Source organism: Strigops habroptila, chromosome W, assembly GCF_004027225.2.
Source record: "Strigops habroptila isolate Jane chromosome W, bStrHab1.2.pri, whole genome shotgun sequence".
In the NCBI taxonomy this organism is placed as follows: domain Eukaryota; kingdom Metazoa; phylum Chordata; class Aves; order Psittaciformes; family Psittacidae; genus Strigops; species Strigops habroptila.
The window spans coordinates 17,876,454-17,894,111 of NC_044301.2; the positions used below are offsets into that span (position 1 = coordinate 17,876,454).

General features: G+C 54.9%; 1 protein-coding gene across 1 annotated transcript; it reads right to left on the reverse strand.

Moving 5' to 3' along the window:
• Nucleotides 1-8,859: 8,859 nt before the first annotated feature.
• LOC115619139 (protein FAM214B-like) lies at nucleotides 8,860-14,516 on the reverse strand. The gene is given in 8 exon segments (XM_030511191.1): nucleotides 8,860-9,013; nucleotides 9,331-9,536; nucleotides 9,997-10,065; nucleotides 10,496-10,654; nucleotides 11,138-11,231; nucleotides 11,552-11,610; nucleotides 13,445-14,239; nucleotides 14,241-14,516. Coding segments are annotated over 8 exon segments (1,812 nt in total).
• Nucleotides 14,517-17,658: the final 3,142 nt, after the last annotated feature.

Here is a 17,658-nt window from a genome sequence, read left to right on the forward strand (position 1 = left end):
GGTGTCCTGCTTCTGCTTCCTCCTGGCTTCCCCTCCTCCCTGGCAAAGCATGAGAAAGTCCTTGGTCGGAGTAAACATTACTTAGCAACAACTAAAAACATCGGTGTTATCAGCGTTGTTCCCAGGCTGAAAGTCAAAACCACAGCACTGCACCAGCTACTAAGAAGGAGAAAAAATGACTGCTGTAGCTGAACCCAGGACATCAAGGCAGCTTTAAACTAGATGTGTTGGGGGAGGGGAGCATCGATCCATCCCAACACTCCCAGTCAGTTGCCAGCACCTGTAATAAATGCTTGGAGCGATGCAGAGATACTTCAGCTGCTCCAGCCAATGAGTCGGCTTCATTTGGAGCTCTGCTAAGGTGCCTCTATACGAACGCCTGTAGCATGGGGAATAAACGAGAGGAATTAGAGATGTGTGCATGGCTGCAGGGATATGATATCATCGGCATCACAGAAAAATGGTGGGATGGCTCCTATGACTGGAGTGTTGGAATGGAAGGTTACAGGCCGTTTAGAAAAGACAGGCCAGGCAGACAGGGAGGGGGAGTTCCTATTTATGTCAATGATATAGGCTGGAAAGTATGGAACTCTGTCTGGGGACGGGTGATGAGCCACAGAAAGTTTGTGGGTCAGGGTCAAAGGGAGAACAGCGATGGGGGACATTACGGTGGGGATCTGTTACAGGCCGCCTGATCAAGAGGACTCTGTGGATGAAGCGCTCTACAGACAGATAGGAGCAGCCTCACGCTCGCAGGCCCTTGTCCTCCTGGGGGACTTCAACCATCCTGATATCTGTTGGAGGGACGGTACGGCCTGGCACAAGCAATCCAGGAGGTTCCTTGATTGTATGGAAGACAACTTCCTCTTTCAAGCAATAGAGGAGCCGACAAGGAGAGGTGCCATGCTTGACCTCGTGCTCACCAACAGGGAGGGGCTGGTAGGGAATGTGATGCTCCAGGGAAGCCTTGGCTGTAGCGATCATGAGATCGTGGAGTTCGAGATCCTCAGGACAGTGAAAAGAGCATGCAGCAAGCTCACTGCCCTGGACTTCAAGAGAGCAGACTTTGGCCTCTTCAGGAACCTGCTCAGTAAGGTCCCATGGGATAAAACATTAGAGGGCGGGGGGGACCCAAGACTGCTGGTTGATATTCAAGGATCACCTGCTCCAAGCTCAGGAGCGTTGCATCCCAACTAGAAGGAAATGTGGCAGGAGGGCCAGGAGACCTCCATGGGTGGATAGGGAGCTGCTGAGGAAACTTAGAGGGGAAAAAAGAAGCTTATAGAAGGTGGAAGCGAGGACAGGTGGCCTGGGAAGAATACAGGAACATTGTCCGGGAAGCTAGGGACCAGGTCAGGAAAGCTAAGGCCCAGTTAGAATTAAATCTGGCCAGGGATGTGAAAGATAACAGGAAGGGCTTCTATAGGTACACAGCAAATAAAAGACAGACGAGGGACGACGCGGGCCCTCTCCGGAAGCTGTCGGGAGAACTGGCTACCCTGGATTTGGAGAAGGCTGAGGTTCTCAATGACTTCTTTGCCTCAGTCTTCACCGGCAAATGCTCTGACCACACCGCCCAAGTCTTGGAAGGCAGATGCAGGGACTGTGAGAATGAAGACCTTAGGCCCACTGTAGGAGAGGATCAGGTTCGAGACCATCTCAGGAACCGGAAGGGGCACAAGTCCATGAGACCTGATGAAATCCATCCGCGGGTCCTGAAGGAGCTGGCGAATGAAGTTGCTAAGCCACTGTCCATCATATTTGAAAAATCATGGCAGTCAGGTGAAGTTCCTGACAACTGGAAAAAGGGAAATATAACCCCCATTTTCAAGAAGGGGAAAATGGAAGACCCAGGGAACTACAGACCAGTCAGTCTCACCTCTGTGCCTGGCAAAATCTTGGAGCAGATTCTCCTGGAAAGCATGCTAAGGCACATGAAAAACAACGAGGTGGTTGGTGACAGCCAACATGGCTTCACTAAGGGCAAATCCTGCCTGACCAATTTGGTGGCCTTCGATGATGGGGCTACAGAACTGATGGACAGGGGCAGAGCAGTTGATGTCATCTACCCGGACTTGTGCAAAGCGTTCGACACTGTCCCGCACAACATGCTTGACTCTAAACTGGAGAGACATCAATTTGATGGATGGACCACTCGGTGGATAAAGAACTGGCTGGATGGCCGCACGCAAAGAGTTGTGGTCAACAGCTCAATGTCACATTGGAGACCAGTAACGAGCAGTGTCCCTCAGGGGTTGGTGTTGGGACTGATCCTGTTCAACATCTTTGTCGGCGATATGGACAGTGGGATTGATGTGCCCTCAGCAACTTTGCCAATGACACCAAGCTGTGTGGTTCGGTTGATACGCTGGAGGGAAGGGATGCCATCCAGAGGGACCTTGACACGCTTGTGAGGTGGGCCGATGCCAACCTCATGAAGTTCAACCAAGCCAAGTGCAAGGTCTTACACCTGGGTCGGGGCAATCCCGGGCACAGCTACAGGTTGGGCAGAGAGGAGATTGAGAGCAGCCCTGCCGAGAAGGACTTGGGGGTGTTGGCTGATGAGAAACTGAACATGAGCCAGCTTCAGTGTGCGCTCACAGCCCAGAAAGCCAACTGTCAGGAGGTGATCCCGCCCCTCTACTCTGCTCTCGTGAGACCCCACTTGGAGTACTGTGTACAGTTCTGGTGTCCTCAACGTAAGAAGGACATGGAGCAAGTCCAGAGGAGGGCCACGAGAACGGTAAGGGGGCTGGAGCACCTCCCGTATGAAGACAGGCTGAGAAAGTTGGGGCTGTTCAGCCTGGAGAAGAGAAGGCTGTGTGGAGTCCTCAGAGCAGCCTGCCAATATCTGAAGGAGGCCTACAAGGATGCTGGAGAGGGACTCTTCATCCGGGACAAGGGGCGATAGGTTTAAACAAACAGGGGAAGTTCATGTTAGATATAAGGAAGAAGTTCTTCCCTGTGAGGGTGGTGAGGCCCTGGAACAGGCTGTCCAAGGAAGTTGTGAATGCTCCATCCCTGGCAGTGTTCAAGGCCAGGTTGGATGGAGTCTTGGGCAACATGGTCTAGTGTGAGGCGTCCCTGCCCATGTCAGGGGGGTTGGAACTAGATGATCTTAAGGTCCTTTCCAACCCTAACTATTCTATGATTCTATGATTCTATGAAATAAAATCAGGGTCTTACCGAGGTCCCAAGTCTGTCCGGGGATCTGTGGTTCCTTTCAGGGAAATTCCCCGACAACATCGTGAAGGTCCCAGAGACTCCCCGGATCCACGGGAAAGATGGCAGAAGGTCCCTGTTCAGGCGCCAAATTGTTACCATAAAAGTCAGTTGGAGAAACTCTCTAAGACTCAATGCGGAGTTTCAGAAAGCAGCATTCTTTATTGCAGCGCTGGGCGCACATGCGAACCGGTTTTCAAAGGTGAGCGCGCCCGTTACTTGCTGGCAGTGGCTACATATATATTTAGCATACTCATGCATCTTTGCAGCTTTTCCATGAAATGATTTGCATATTCATGAGATTTCCAGGAACTAATAATATCTGCATCCTAATTACACATGCGCTTTCCTGCTGAGTGGGGGTCTCTGGTGGTCACCGATAGTCTTCCTCACTGTGTTTACAGAATGACCTCAGTGCTTGCGCACGCTCACAAGGTCCTAGTGCTGAGTTAGCAGTGGTATGTCCTTGCTTCTGTTCTGTTCCAGTCTAGCTCCACGTTGGGCGCCACCCTGCTATCCTGAAGGCTGGCATACTTGGTCTTATTTACTGTCTCCTTACTTGTTATCAGTCCCGTGATGTTCCTTCCCCCATCAGCCGGACATTCCTTTCTCTCTATGTGTTAGCAAGTTAGAACAGTTTGCTGTATTTTACTATGTTAGTTTAAAGCCACACACACTATTGTTAGTTTAAACCTATGATTTAAGCCTACAGGCTTTCCAATTTTAGGAAACTTGGATTTGTGTTACCGACCAGAAAAGGCAGTTTAGTCCTTAAAACTTTCAGGCTGGGTTAGCAGGCACTTGACCATTCAGCTCCATCCCCTGGCATGGGCATGCTCCCCCATCTCAGATTTTATTTAAAGAAATTCCGCGTCTGGTCCTTATGTTGGATCAGATGACCTTGGATGTGATTTTTGGAAAAAAATGGTTGATGCTTCATTGGGCTCTGTCTAGGACATGAAAGCTGGTCCCAGGGAATACTCTGTGAGTCCTGGGCACCAGGACTTGCACTGGGTCACTGCAGCCACCATCTACGTTTGCAGCCTTGAGGCTGCTCTGCTATTTGAAGCACCATGAAGGCAGATCTGTAGGGAGCATAGAGAACCACTGTGAGAAGGAGAACCCAGAAATGGAAGGCTTGGTTCAGGGCTCCCAGAAACCGTAACATCCTCTGTTCACCTTGGTAGATGGCCTGTTCTCAGTGTCATGCTCCGTGTCTGATCTTGTTACCAGGAACCGTTTCAGCAAAAGCATCAACTTTGTGTACTTTTTGCTGCTTAGCATCCACATCTCCATCTGTTGTTGCCCAAAATCCTCTCTTCTCATCCTGCCTTCTGGCATCACCTCTGCTGCAGAAGAATGCCACTGATGTAAACTGGCACCTCTCTTCTGACAGTTCCCAGATTGCTGGCCTGAATTACTGCCTATTTGAAGGCAGTAAGGTCTTGTCACTGTACTTTGGAGGGATGCTCTGCCACTTTTCTTAGCTACCTGGGCTGCAGAAGGCAGTTGCAAGGGATGCCCTTGGTGTGGGAGGGTCGTCAGAAGCAAGAGCAACTTACTTAGCTGTCTCCTCTCTGCCCTTCCCCTCAGCCTGGCTGGACGGGGGTGTTGCAGATGAGGTGTTATCCCTCTGTTAGTCAAAAATGGGGGGCTCTCAGGAAATCGTCACTGTCTGGCTCAAAATGGAGCAGTCCCCAGCTGCTCTAACTGGATATAGGGCACATCCCTCAGCTTCCCCTTTGCCTGAGAGCTATGGCAGGGAGCCGGCCTTGTATAAGAGATGTGGGTTATCACTGCTCTCTCAGGGGCTCCCAGGGCTTGTAGGGAAGCCCATCTTTTCGGTGGTGCCAGGATGATTTAAGCATGTGCAGTTAATTGTTGGACCTGTCCTGCTGGTGGCTGCCAAGTTTCATTCAGATGCTTGCCCAGTGCTGTGACCTTGGTGACACCGTGACCAAAGTGTTGGCTCTGCCTTTGACCTTGCTGATGGCATGCGGTGAGCACTACAGATCTCCCACCCTGCCTCCCTAGAAGGGACCTCGGGGACTGCGAGCGGCTGTGTGGTTCTGAGTTATTGGCTGGGCTGAAACCACGACAGGGGGGCAGAATAAAGCCTCCCTAACAGCAGAAGGGAAAGGTAGGGGTGGGGTGGGGTGTCTTCTGTCCCACTCAGCCCCCTGTAACCTGCTCAGACTCCTTCCTTCCACTCCTCTCCACCCCCCACCTCTGTCTCAGGCCTGCCTCACTTAGCCTGTCTCCCCAGCTGTGGCTGCCTTCCAGCTCCCCCCCCAAGGACTTGCTTCCCCTGGGCACTCTCTCTCTCTCTCCTCCTCACAGCTCCTCACTCCCTCCGACTCTCCTCACTACCTCCCATTCTCAGCTCCCCACAGCCTCCTCACTAACCCCCATGCCCCCTCCCCCCCGGCCTCTCCACAGCCACTCACATCCACATCTCCTACGCTCATTTCCTCCCCAGCCCCACATCCCCATTCCCCTCCCCCCCAGTGTTCACCTCACCACTCCTCATAACAGGCTGCCCCCAGTCCCCCAACACCACTTCTCCAAACAAACTCCCACCCAGCCCCCTCAGTACCCCATACCCCTTTGCCCCCAGCCTCCTCAATACCCCTATCCCTACCCAGCTACCCCTAGCCGAGCCCCCATGAGCCTCATTCATCCCACCCTCCACCTATCTCCCCGGGGTTTCCTCAGAACTCCAACACTGGCCCAGCCCCACCTGCAGCAGGCTGAGGCAAGGCTCAGCCCGACGCCCCACCTGCGCCAGCATCGCGCCGCCGCCGCCGCTCCGGAAGGCCTCCCATGACGCCCTGCCTGTTCCAGGTGAGCCGCCCAGCGCACCTTGTCCCGCTGCGGCGGTTGCTGCCCCTGGCTCCGCCGTCCCTGGGAGCAGCGAGACATGGGGGCCGGGCTCGGTTTCTGAATGGGTGTTTATTAAATTAAAACAAACACGAAAAGTACTGGTACAGCTTCACCGGGCAGCTGCCAGCCGCCACGGCGAGTGGGACCTGGGACCGTGGGGCGAGGGGGAACCCCAGTGTCCTGGGGGAATGGGACGCCGGGGGCGAGGGGGGACCCCGGGGCCCTGGTGTCATGGGACAAGAAGTACCCCAGGACCCGGTGCCGTGGGGGGAGCAGGCCGCCACTCTGGGGAAGGGGATGGTGAGTGGGACCCCGCCTGCCCCCCCCAGCCCAGCAAGGCCAGAGCCTCTCAGCCTCCTCATGGCTTGCCCCCCCAAGCATAGCAGAGGCCTGGCCTGTCCTATCCCCATACCCCAGCTCTGCCAGCAAGTGAGCAACATGAATACAGGGTGGGCTTTGGTTACAATGATGGCTTTCCCAGGGAGCCCCCGGTCCTAGGGTCATGCCCACCCCAACGAGGTTGCAGCCTGGCAGTCCTCCCTGCATGAGCATAGCAGAGACCCCAGGTCATGGGGATTACACAGATGGGGTACATGCAAGATCATTTTGCCTTTGTCCCCTGCCCCTCTCACCTCTGACCCACCTGGCACTCCCTCAGCTGCAGCAGGGATGGGCACTGCTCCAGCTCACCCCCAAACACCCTCCTGAAGGTCCAGCCCAACTTCCATTTGATGCCCTCTGCCGCTTCCCCTCTTCCCAGGGACTATCCTCCAGCACCTGATCATGCTGCCAGCAGACCCCTGCCCAAAGCCATCTCCTAGAGGGGATTCACCCCACACATGTGCAGATGGTACAAGGCCCTGATTTTTTTGCAATCTCTACCTTCTTTCAGATCCACAGCACACATGGGCTCTGGAGGCTCCTGCCAGGAGGGCTGTCCCCATGCTCCTGCAGAGAGCCCAGGTCCCCATCCATGGCACGGCTGCATCTCTTAGCTCCAGGAGCAACGGCAACAGCCAGTTCCCCGCCAGCCACAGATTTCTTGGGGTCTGGCTTGTGAGAGAAACAGTGTTGTTTTCGCATATCGAGAATGGGGCTTTGCAATATTAAGGCTTTGCAATATTGGGGCTGGGGCTAAGTTACTAAGGGAACGAAACAAGGCAGCAAGCTTCTCTAGAGAAATTGCCTGGATGGCAAATGGGTACTTCAACGTCTCTCAGTACAGAATCTCCAATTACTAATACTTTACATGCTTTTTCTGGTGGCACTGGTTTATAATGGTGGGTGGGTGGTTGGATCAACTTTGCATGGTCAGCTTTTTCTGGATCCTGTCTGTTACCCATGTGAGAGAAACAGTGTTGTTTTCGCATAATTGGGGATGGGGCTTTGCAATATTAAGGCTTTACAATATTAGAGCTTTAAGATCAATATTAAGGCTTTGCAATATTAAGATTTGTCAATACTGGGGCTGGGGCTAAGTTACTAAGGGAATGAAACAAAGGGTTGAGATACTATAACTTAGAAAGACACACTCTGTGGTTAAAGACAATGTGATCTTTGGACAAAAGATATACACTCTGTGGTTAAAAAGAATGCTATCTTTGTACAACTTATGAAACTAAGCCGGTGCAAACTGGTTCTGTAGTTAAACAGTAAGTTGGGGTACCACACGTCTGCCAGAGAGTTATGAAATCGATCCATAAAAGGAGATAAATAAATAAGAGGAAGGGGCGTACGAAATCGAGTAAGGGGAGATGTAACCAGAGGCGGGACAGTTGGCATGTAGATTATATGCACTGAATAGGCTGTAAACTTTGGAGTACCCAACCAATGGGGAAACAAGGGAGGGAACGTGCAGGCGAGATAGGAAATATAAATCATAGTCCTGCTTTTGCTGTGTGTGCCTACTTGCCAGGACACTCGTTTGTACAAAAACGTTAATAAATAGCTGCTTCACTGCTGTGTCTACCCTGAGCTTTTACAAGAAAAGTTTTTATCTAGAGACCGTTTCTCACATGGCTTGCCCTAAAGGGATAGGAGGGCAAGTCCAGGCCTCCCCAAGCTGTCTGAAGTGGGACTGGCCCCACAGAGCTGGTGCCCGGCCTGTCTCAGCCTCTCCCGGGGTTTTTAACACAGCCCCAGCATGGGAGCTGCACCCTGGCCAAGAGGTGGGCCACCTTGTCCTTCCACAGCCCAAGGTATCCTCATCCCTGGTCACCCTCACAGCCCTGCTGCAACCTGGACAGCCCCACACTGCTGAGAACAGCCTCCCTGCTGCCAGGGGCCTCATCCAGCACTGAGAGGGTGGAGGGAAGAACACAGCACTTCTGATGCTCCACACAAGCTTCCTCTGTGCTCCCAGCAACAATAAATACTAACGAATACAAATTCTTCCACATGTTCTGCTCCCAACCCCAGGACCAGTGTGGGCAGCCTCACACAGAGCCCCCAGCCCAACTTAACTCCCCCCTGGCTTGAGCCACAACTCTGAGCTGGGAGCAGTGCTGGCAGAAGGCTTGGCCATATCCCTGGAGCGCTGGGGCTGCTCCCAAGCCTCTGCCTCTCCTGGTGAAGCCCCCTCAGTGATCTCGGCCCTGCCACAGGGCACAGGCATGGCATCTGTGCTGCTCAGGAGGATGGGGGCACACAGGGAGGATGATACTTCAAGGTGGTGCTTGCTCACTGCCCCTTTACTCATCTCTCCCTGAGGTACTGAGTTGGAGGCTCCCCGGTGGCCCTGGGGGATGGAGAAGTTCAGGCTCGGGGTGAGTAGCAGGGGTTCCTTGGCATCTCTGTAAAGGATTTCAGTTCATAGGGGATCCCCGAGTCTACTTCGATCGACTTGCGGGAGAAAAGCAGCCGGATGTCATCGTGAAGGTAGGTCTTCCCCGATTTGGAACTGTAAAACCTGAGTGGAGACAAGAGCAGGGCAGAGGGACCTCAGGCTCCCAGGCAAGAGCAGGACAGCCTTGACAGTGGCACGACCCCCTCACCTACTTTGGGCCATAGTCAAGGTGGCCATACTGTTTGCCCTCAGGCAGGGCAGCAGCTCCGACCTCCCTGAAAAAGCAGCCAGTCCTTGCTCCTCCCCACAGCAAGTGGGTCAGGCTGCCATCCTCCCACTCTGGCAAGAGGGCCTGCAGGTTTGGGGGAGGCAGGGACACATGTGCAAGGAGCTCAGGGGTGACCCTGGGGCAGGTGTCCATCCTACCTGGCATGCCCTACCTTAGGTGCACCAGGTAGCAGAGGACCCTGCAGGGTGGGCCAGTGCCTGGTAGGTTGCTGGGGCCCACAGTGGCCCTTTCCTCTTCCCCCACAGGCACCAGGAAGATGCGATGGTGTAGGAAGGTCATGTGGTTGGCTGGCATATCCTGGAAGTCGTACGTCACCAAAAACATCTTCACCACAGTCTTGTTGAGGTTAAATAAGGTCTGGGGGTAGAGGGGTAGGGGGTAAGACCAGGAAGGGAATAGGAATGGATCCATAGGGCATTCATCTGGGGCAGCACCAGTGGGTCCAAGGGCCCAGAAAGCCCCACATCAGCCCCAGAGGGCTTAGCCTGAGGCCCACAGGTCAGTCCTTTCCATGCACCTCCATTCCTGTGCTCCCATCCCCATTGCGTGTACATACTCTCCTGCCAAGACCCTTGTCTCTCCCCACCAACCCCTTCGTTCCCTGCATCTCCCATCACCTTGTGTTCCTGCCAGCACCCCGGGGACCCTGTGCTCCCCTCTGCTGTGCTTTCTCGGCAGCCATGTACTCCCTCTGCACAGAGCTTTCTGGCTGCTGCCCCTGTCAAACAACGTGATGGAGCGTATCCACCTTGGGGAGCAACTGGAGCCCACCTGGCCCCCTCTCCATGGAGCTGCCAGAGGCCAGAGGACAACTCACCACTTGGATGGTTCCAGCTTTGGGGACACTGTAACCCTTCTTTCCCAAGGCCTCCAAGTCAATCACTCCCTGGGGCAAAAGAAAGCACATGAGAGAGGGAGAAAGCCCATGGAGAGCCCAGCTGGGACCTAGCATGGGGCCACAAGCCCCTCTTGCCAGGAACGCCTGGCACAAAGCAGCAAGACAATGCCCAGCTCAGTCCCTCTCTAGACAGAAGGATGAGCAAGTAGCAACACAGAGGTGATGGCAAAGCAGCAGCCATGAGATGGTTGGGTAGCAGCCTGCCTGTTTATACACCTGCAAGGGTTCCTGCTTCTTTCCCTCTTTGCTTTACAAGTTAAATATTGCTCCCGGCATAGCTAGCGGTCTCCTCAGGTAGGTGGTTGCTCCAGTCACATTCTCCAGAGAGGGGAGAGAGGCAGCCCCGGAGGATGTGTGGTGCCCAGGTACAGCCCCCACTCACCTCCCCCACAGGCCCAGCCCTCCCTCATCTGCATACCAGGAAAGGCGAGGGCACGCTGTGTTCGGAGATGTCGAAGTAGGTGACATCAACAGGCAGAGTGGCGTGCTGGGGGCAGTAGGAGCCGCTGGCACCAATCTCTGCCATGAACCCCTCGATCTTCCCCGACGGCACAAAGCGTCCTTTCAGGATGGACTCCTGAGAGAGGAGGGAAGTGTTAAGGACCTTCAAACACCAGTCCTGCCCCTTGCCTCTAAGCTGCAGGTGAGATCACCCCCATCTCCACCACAGCCATGTCTGCTTGCCCTTGCATGCCTCCCGGCTCTCTGGAGGCTGCCTGTGAGTCGCTCCAGCTGCTCGCTCCAAGACAGACCCATCCTGAATCAGTGGGCTGAAACCAGCCATCTAACACAGAGAAGCAGTGGGATTGCCTCAGCTCAGCCACTCAGCTCCATGGTGGCCATCTCAGCAGGGTCTGGGGTCCTAGCATGTCACCCAAAGATCTGCTGGCTGAGCCATTCCGCTGGTGGATGGTGGCTGCGTGAACAGCCACTTAATGCCAGGCCCATGGGGACAATTACCCTGGCCCCACACCGGGGCTCCCATCAGGCTCAGCCTCTCACCAGCCCAGCTTGGAGCCTGCGGGACCCACCTCCCTCCCTAACAGGTGGGTGCCATTACCTCAAAGTTGCCCAGCAGAGCATGGCTGATGGTGGTGGCCCAGGGCACTGTGGAGGACCTGGTACTCCTCCGGAGACTGCTCCAGAGATGTCACCTTTGAAAGAGGAGAGAAGATCGGTGTCAAACCAGAGAGCATGCAGCCTTGGGCTGCCCATGTCCCTGGGGGTGCGGATCCCTCTTCAGGTCCCTCCATCCTTTTCTTTGGTGGAGGTTGAACCCATGTTCCTACCCCCCAGGGGCAGAAGAAACCTCCCTCTGCCCCACAGCTTGGGGTCTTGTGGAGGAGAGATGCCTGGGGCAGGGAAGGGAAGAGGATTTGTCCCAACCCAACCCTCCCATGGGGATGCAGGGTGCTGAGGTGGCTAGGCACCCCAGGCCCCTATGGCTGGCCCTCAGGGCTGCCGAGACACTCACGATTTGAGGCTCAGTCTGCTCTTCAGCCTCTTCCCAACCACAGTGCAATCTGCAGAGCTCTGGAGGGGGCATGAAATCAAGAACTGTGTTAGGGCAGCAACTGGGGACTGTGCACCCCCAGAATGTGCCATCACCCCTTGCCCTGCCCCACAGCCCCATGAGGGTCCCAGCATATATTGGACAGGCTGTCAGTGGCCTCTGCAGGGGCATTCAGCAGGGCAGCACGAGGGCTGGGGTGGGGACGTGGGGCTGACAAAATCAAGACCTGGCTGCAAGGGCAGATCTTTACACTCCCAAAGTGGCTCTGCTGGGGAAGGGGGTGTTGGTACCCAGCCTGAGGGTACAGTGTGCAGCTCCCACCCTGCAAAGCAGGTCTCAGGGGCAGCCCCTGTGAACAAGACACCCCCAGACAGAGCCATGCACCAACACCCCCTTGCACCTCTCAGGGAAGAAAAGTCCTGTGCCCAGGAGATTCATGCAAAATCCTTGGTAATGCCACCTGCCTGCCCCTGCCCACAGCCAGGGTCCTACAGCTGTAGGGTGGGGGGTTAAAGCCAAGGCACCACTGCAACTTCCTTTTAAAGATGTCCTGAGCAAGCAGCTGCATGGTACTTAGTTACCAGCTGGGTCTAAACCACAACAAAGGGGGACACCCTCCCTTCTGGAAGCCACACAAAAGGATGATGGAGCTGGCTGGCATGACTGGGCAGGAAAACCAAGTGAAGCTGCTGGAGGGCTTCACTCTGCAAGGGCAGTGCTGGGGGCAGCCAGGCTGGGGGAACAGTCACCAAAAAGGGCACGTGGGCGGGGATGGAGCTGTACCCCCATGGACTGTGTCCTGGATCCAGGCAGCAAGAAACCAGGGTAGCTCTACTGTCAGTCCCTGCAGGACCCTGCACCATAGGATGCCCTAAGGAAGGAGAGGAGCATGACAGCTCTGGCATGAGCCTGCTGCAGCCTCAGCCAGCAGGACATGGTGAAGGCAGGGAGCTGGTCAGGAGGGGCTGGTAAGCAGGGAGGAATTGCAGGCAACTCCTGAACTGCCAGGGCGGTTGCAAGCCTCTGGAGTCTGACCCATTTCTAAGAGCTTGTGGCACCCTGGGGACATGCTACAGGCACCCTAGAACTGCAGAAAAGCCAGTGGCATCTCTGCACACAGCACTGGGGCTCCCACTCCCTGGCCAGAGCATGTCCAGTCCTGCTCCCTGCCACCAAAACCCTTGTCCAGTGGGCAGAGTGCCCTGATGGATATCATGGCCAGGGACCCAAGCCATCCCACTCCTCTGCGTTCTTCTCCCCCAGGCAGGCAGAGGACAGCCACTCTTCCCAAGCCTGCCAGTAAGTCTGGCTTAACATGAAGCTGTCAGACACTGACTGGCCCCATGCCACATGTTCAACTCTTGCTGTCATGGAGAGGTTGTGTCCTGTTCAAATCACAGAATCATAGAATGGTTTGGGTTGGAAAGGACCTTAAGATCATCTAGTTCCAACCCCCCTGCCATGGGCAGGGACACCTCCCACTAGACCAGGTTGCTCAAGGCCCTGTCCAACCTGGCCTTGAACACTGCCAGGGATGGAGCATTCACAACTTCCTTGGGCAGCCTGTGCCAGCGCCTCACCACTGAGGCTCTAAAGGCCAGAGAGCTGGTTGCAAACAGCAGATCAAGTAACTACAAGATGTCGAGAGCCAGTGACAACCTACAGATGGCATGTCCCAGGGCTGACTGTTAGCTGCTGCCCTGCTCACACCAGTGCTGTGGCACTGGGACAGAACAGGGTGCTGTGCCATGACGGACCACATATCCATGAGGACCACGTTTTGCCCACAAGGACAGCCCTGAGCTCTGGGTGTCCCTGGGCCATTCCCTGCCTCCCCCCACAAGTGACACTCACCTTGGCTATGGGAAGTAGGTGATTCCAGAGAGGTGCCCCCTTGGCATCAGTGCTGCAGCAAGCTGTGGGCACTGGATGGCATGACAGGGCCCTCTTCTTCCTTGCTGATGGGGACGGGCTCTCATCCTCAGAGCAGGAGTCGACCACAACCTCGCCAGCAGGCATCAGCTTCCTTTTTGCTGGGCAGCTGCTGCTGCCAAGCCAGCTGCTCCCACGGGGCGTCTTCTCCAATGAGCTCAGGTTGCTGGGCTCAGGGCTGAGTGCTGCCTGTGGAGCCAGGAGGTCCTTGCACCCATTGGCTACTGCTAGCCATTCCTCTTCTCTGTTAGCCATGCTGCTGTGAGCCAGGCTGCTCTCTGGCTTCTCTCTCTTCCCCTCAGAATCCAGCTGGGGAGTTTGTGCAATATTGTGCAAATCAAGGTAAAGTAGACTGTGGTCACTCACCTGCTCCCTGTTATCCCCGTAGTCTGTGGGCTGATCCCCCAGCAAGACAGGGCAATTGTCTCTCATGTGCAAAGTACTGCAAGCAATGGGCCAGGAAGAGGAGACATCCTGCAACTTATCCTCTCTTCTGGCCTTGGGGCTGTGGCTAGGGCTGTTCTCACACCAGTGCTCCACCACCTGCAGCCTATTATGGGAAAAGTGCTGGGCAGAGCCACACAGGCATAGTTCTTCCACCAGCAGACCATCCTCAAAGGTGTTCTCATCATCCAAGGTAGCCTGCCCAGGTCCCCTGTCATGCTTGCCATCCACCCCACCACCACCCCAGTGAGTTCGTTTGGGATCTCGCCCCCCCCTCTGGAGTTTGCTGCTCAGGGTAACCCTTCTTGATAGCTGGTTGGCTGCCTTCCTGCTGCTCTGCGCTCTCGGAGGAGCTGGAGAGATGCGAGAAGATGGAGACCTGATAAACCTTCTGGTGCTTGATCTCTGTCTCATTGTAGCCCGTGAGGATGCCGTGGTGGGTGCAGCGCTGCGAGGAAGGCTCCAAGGGCAACTCTCCATTGGGCTGGGCCAGGCTGGGGTCTGTGCTGTGTTCCGGGGGCAGGGACGTCTCCATGTGCATGTGCCGCATGGAGCCTTACTTGCCTGGACCCCGAGCAGAGTCGGAGTCAGAACAGCCCATGCAGCAGCAGAAGAAGAACCGTAAAGTGCCACAGGTCACAGTGTGGGGGCAGGGACTTCTCCATGTGCATGTGCCGCATGGAGCCTTACTTGCCTGGACCCCGAGCAGAGTCGGAGTCAGAACAGCCCATGCAGCAGCAGAAGAAGAACCGTAAAGTGCCACAGGTCACAGTGTGAGGACAGGGGTTGAGAGCTGGACCATGCCTTGTTCAGGATGTCCGGGTGAGCCCTTTGCTATGGGGTGCACTGCAGTGCAGCATCTGAAAAGAAAGAGCAGGAGGATGGAGATCAGCCCGGGATCCCCATCCTCATCCAGCCTTTCAGCCACAAAGGACCTGCCAGGATGTGGGCAGCTCCCCATACAGCCCCACTTGGACCTTCCTCTCTGGGGACAGGAAGAGGAACCAGGCTGGTGCGAGTCTCCAGGAAACCCTGTGGCATCACCCACCTGCAGGATCAGGACTTCCTTCCTGGCCTGGGCATGGAGAGGAATCTCTAGCTGGGATGTAGGTTACTGGGGACAAGTCCAGACAAGTGGGGGAAAGGGGCCTGCCCTCTGCCAGGGACTTGACGTGCTTGTGCTTTCCTGGAGCGCAGGAGTCAGGCAGGTCAGATCAGTCCCAGGGGCTCAAGCCTGCAATCGCCCCTTTGGGCAACAGCAACAAGATCTCCCAGTGCTTGCCAAGAAGACCTACACCAGCTGCATATGTTGAATGAGGCAGGGCTAGTGCCCTAAACTTCCAGCCCTATGGCAGGGATGGGAACCTGACCTAACATCACAGTTAGCTTTGCTGGATTGGACCAGAGACCTCCACCACCTCAATTAGCAGCTGGGTGGTACCAGGGGCTGCAGAGCCCACCACCTGCACCATCTACCCATTCCTGTACAATCCATATATCACCCACTCTTGCCTGCCCTGAAGGCCTGACCTCCTTGCTGCATGGGGCCTCACTTTTGATTTTCAGGCCAGTTTCAGAGCTAAGAATCCTGGTCATGAGTTTTTCTGGCATGATGTCGTGGTATAAGCCCAGCTGGTAACTCGGAACCACGCAGCTGCTTGCTCACTCCCCCCCTTCTTCTCCCCCCCCGCTCCCAGAGGGATGGGGAGGAGAATCAAAAGAATGTGAACCCCACGGGTTAAGAACAGTCCAGTAACTAAGGTATAATACAAAACTACTACTGCTACCACCAATAATAATAATGATAAGGGAAATAACAAGGGGAGAGGATACAATTGCTCACCACCCGCCGACTGATACCCAGCCCGACCTGAGCAGCGATCTCTTGCCACGTTGCAGCAGCCCAGATGGGTTTACCTCTGCGTTGCCAGTTACTCTGCCTCCATTGCTGCAACCACCCCCACAGGGCATTTGCCACCATCCATGAGTCAGTATAAAGTACTGGCCACATGGGGCTATTAAAGGGTGAGCGGGTCCTGCTGATCACTCCTTGGCTCTCCAGTCTATGGATCACCTTATGGATGGGAATCAGGGAGTCTCGGTTGGTGTGATATTGCCGCCGGTGCACTGTTGTGGTTGCGATTGGCACTTGTTCTTCGACCTTCAGCAACCCCACCACAGAAGGATCCTCTGAGAGACCAGGCAACGTGGACAGCTGCTTCATTTCCTTCATCTCCAAGGCAGCGATACCAAAAGCCCATCGGTACCCTTTTGGGTCTTTGAAGTACACTCTCCTAAGAGAGTCTACGCCAAGGATGCATGGAGCCTCTGGACCAGTCACAATAGGGTGCTTTTGCCACTCCTTCCCAGTTAGGCTGATTTCAGCCTCCAGTACAGTCAGCTCCTGGGATCCTCCTGTCACTCCAGAAATACAAATGGGTTCTACCCCTTGATAGCTTGATGGCATCAGGGTACACTGTGCACCGGTATCTACTAGAGCCTTATACTCCTGTGGGACTGATGTGACAGGCCATCTTATCCACACAGTCCAGTAAACCCGATTGTCCCTCTCCTCCACCCGGCTGCAGGCAGGGCCCCTCTAATAGTGATCCTAAGAGTCTCCACTCACGTCTTGTAGAAAGGGATTAGTATTCCTTATCGCAGGAGCTGGAGTAAAATCAGCTCTTTCACTCCATCTGGGAAGCTGCTCACCAGAGACTGGAGCAGCAGCTTTCCTGGGAGGATCATCCTTGACCATTGTTCTCCTCTTCAGTTCACGCACCCGTTGCTCCAGAACTGAGGTAGGTTTTCCATCCCGCTTTCTCATGTCTTCTCCATGATCCCGCAGGTAAAACCATAGGGTGGCCCGTGGCGCGTACCTCCTATATCTTCTCTCTCGGGCAATAGGGCGCCTTCTGTTAATAGCTGAGATGCGGGTTGGTACACGTGGGGAGCTGGATAGATCGTCTCTCAGTTGTTTGAACTCCTGGGTCAGGAGTTTTTCCACAGCTGAAATGATGGAAGGGGTGAGATTGTCTTCGAACTCTCGGAGTTGACGACTCACTTCATCCACTGTCGGTGGTGCTGCCTCACTCCAGGTCATTGATGCCAATGAGTGGGCATATGATGATGGTGCACTCCGTGCAAGTTTCCGCCACGTGGGTCGTGTACGTTCGACTTCGTCTGGATCTACGGGTGCATTCCCGGCATCTGGCCTACGATAGATCATCTCTAGAATGGCTGATTCCCTCAGGGACTGGAGGCCTCTCTATCGTGGTCCACTTGGCTGAGCGACACATAACATCATCCTTGTAGGGAAACCTTTCCTTCACTGCTGCCAAGGGCCGCCTCCAAAGGCTGAGGGCTCGCTTCTCTCTTGCAATCGCTTTGTCAATTCCCCCTTCCCTAGCAAGTGATCCCCACTGCTTGGCTTCCCTACCTTCTAGTTCGTCACCGTCGGCCCCATTGTCCCAGCATCGGAGCAACCAGGTGACGATGTGCTCCCCTGGAAGATGGGTGAAATCTTTTCACATATTTCGCAGCTTGGTCGAGGTCCGGGGTCGAGAAGTCACCTCTTCTTCTTCTTCCTCTTCCTCTGATTCCTGTATTAATAACTCTTGTTCAGATGCTGTCCCCTGTAGTACGTGCATTGGGTCTTCATCTTTCTTCACTGCATGAGTTGCTCTTTGTGC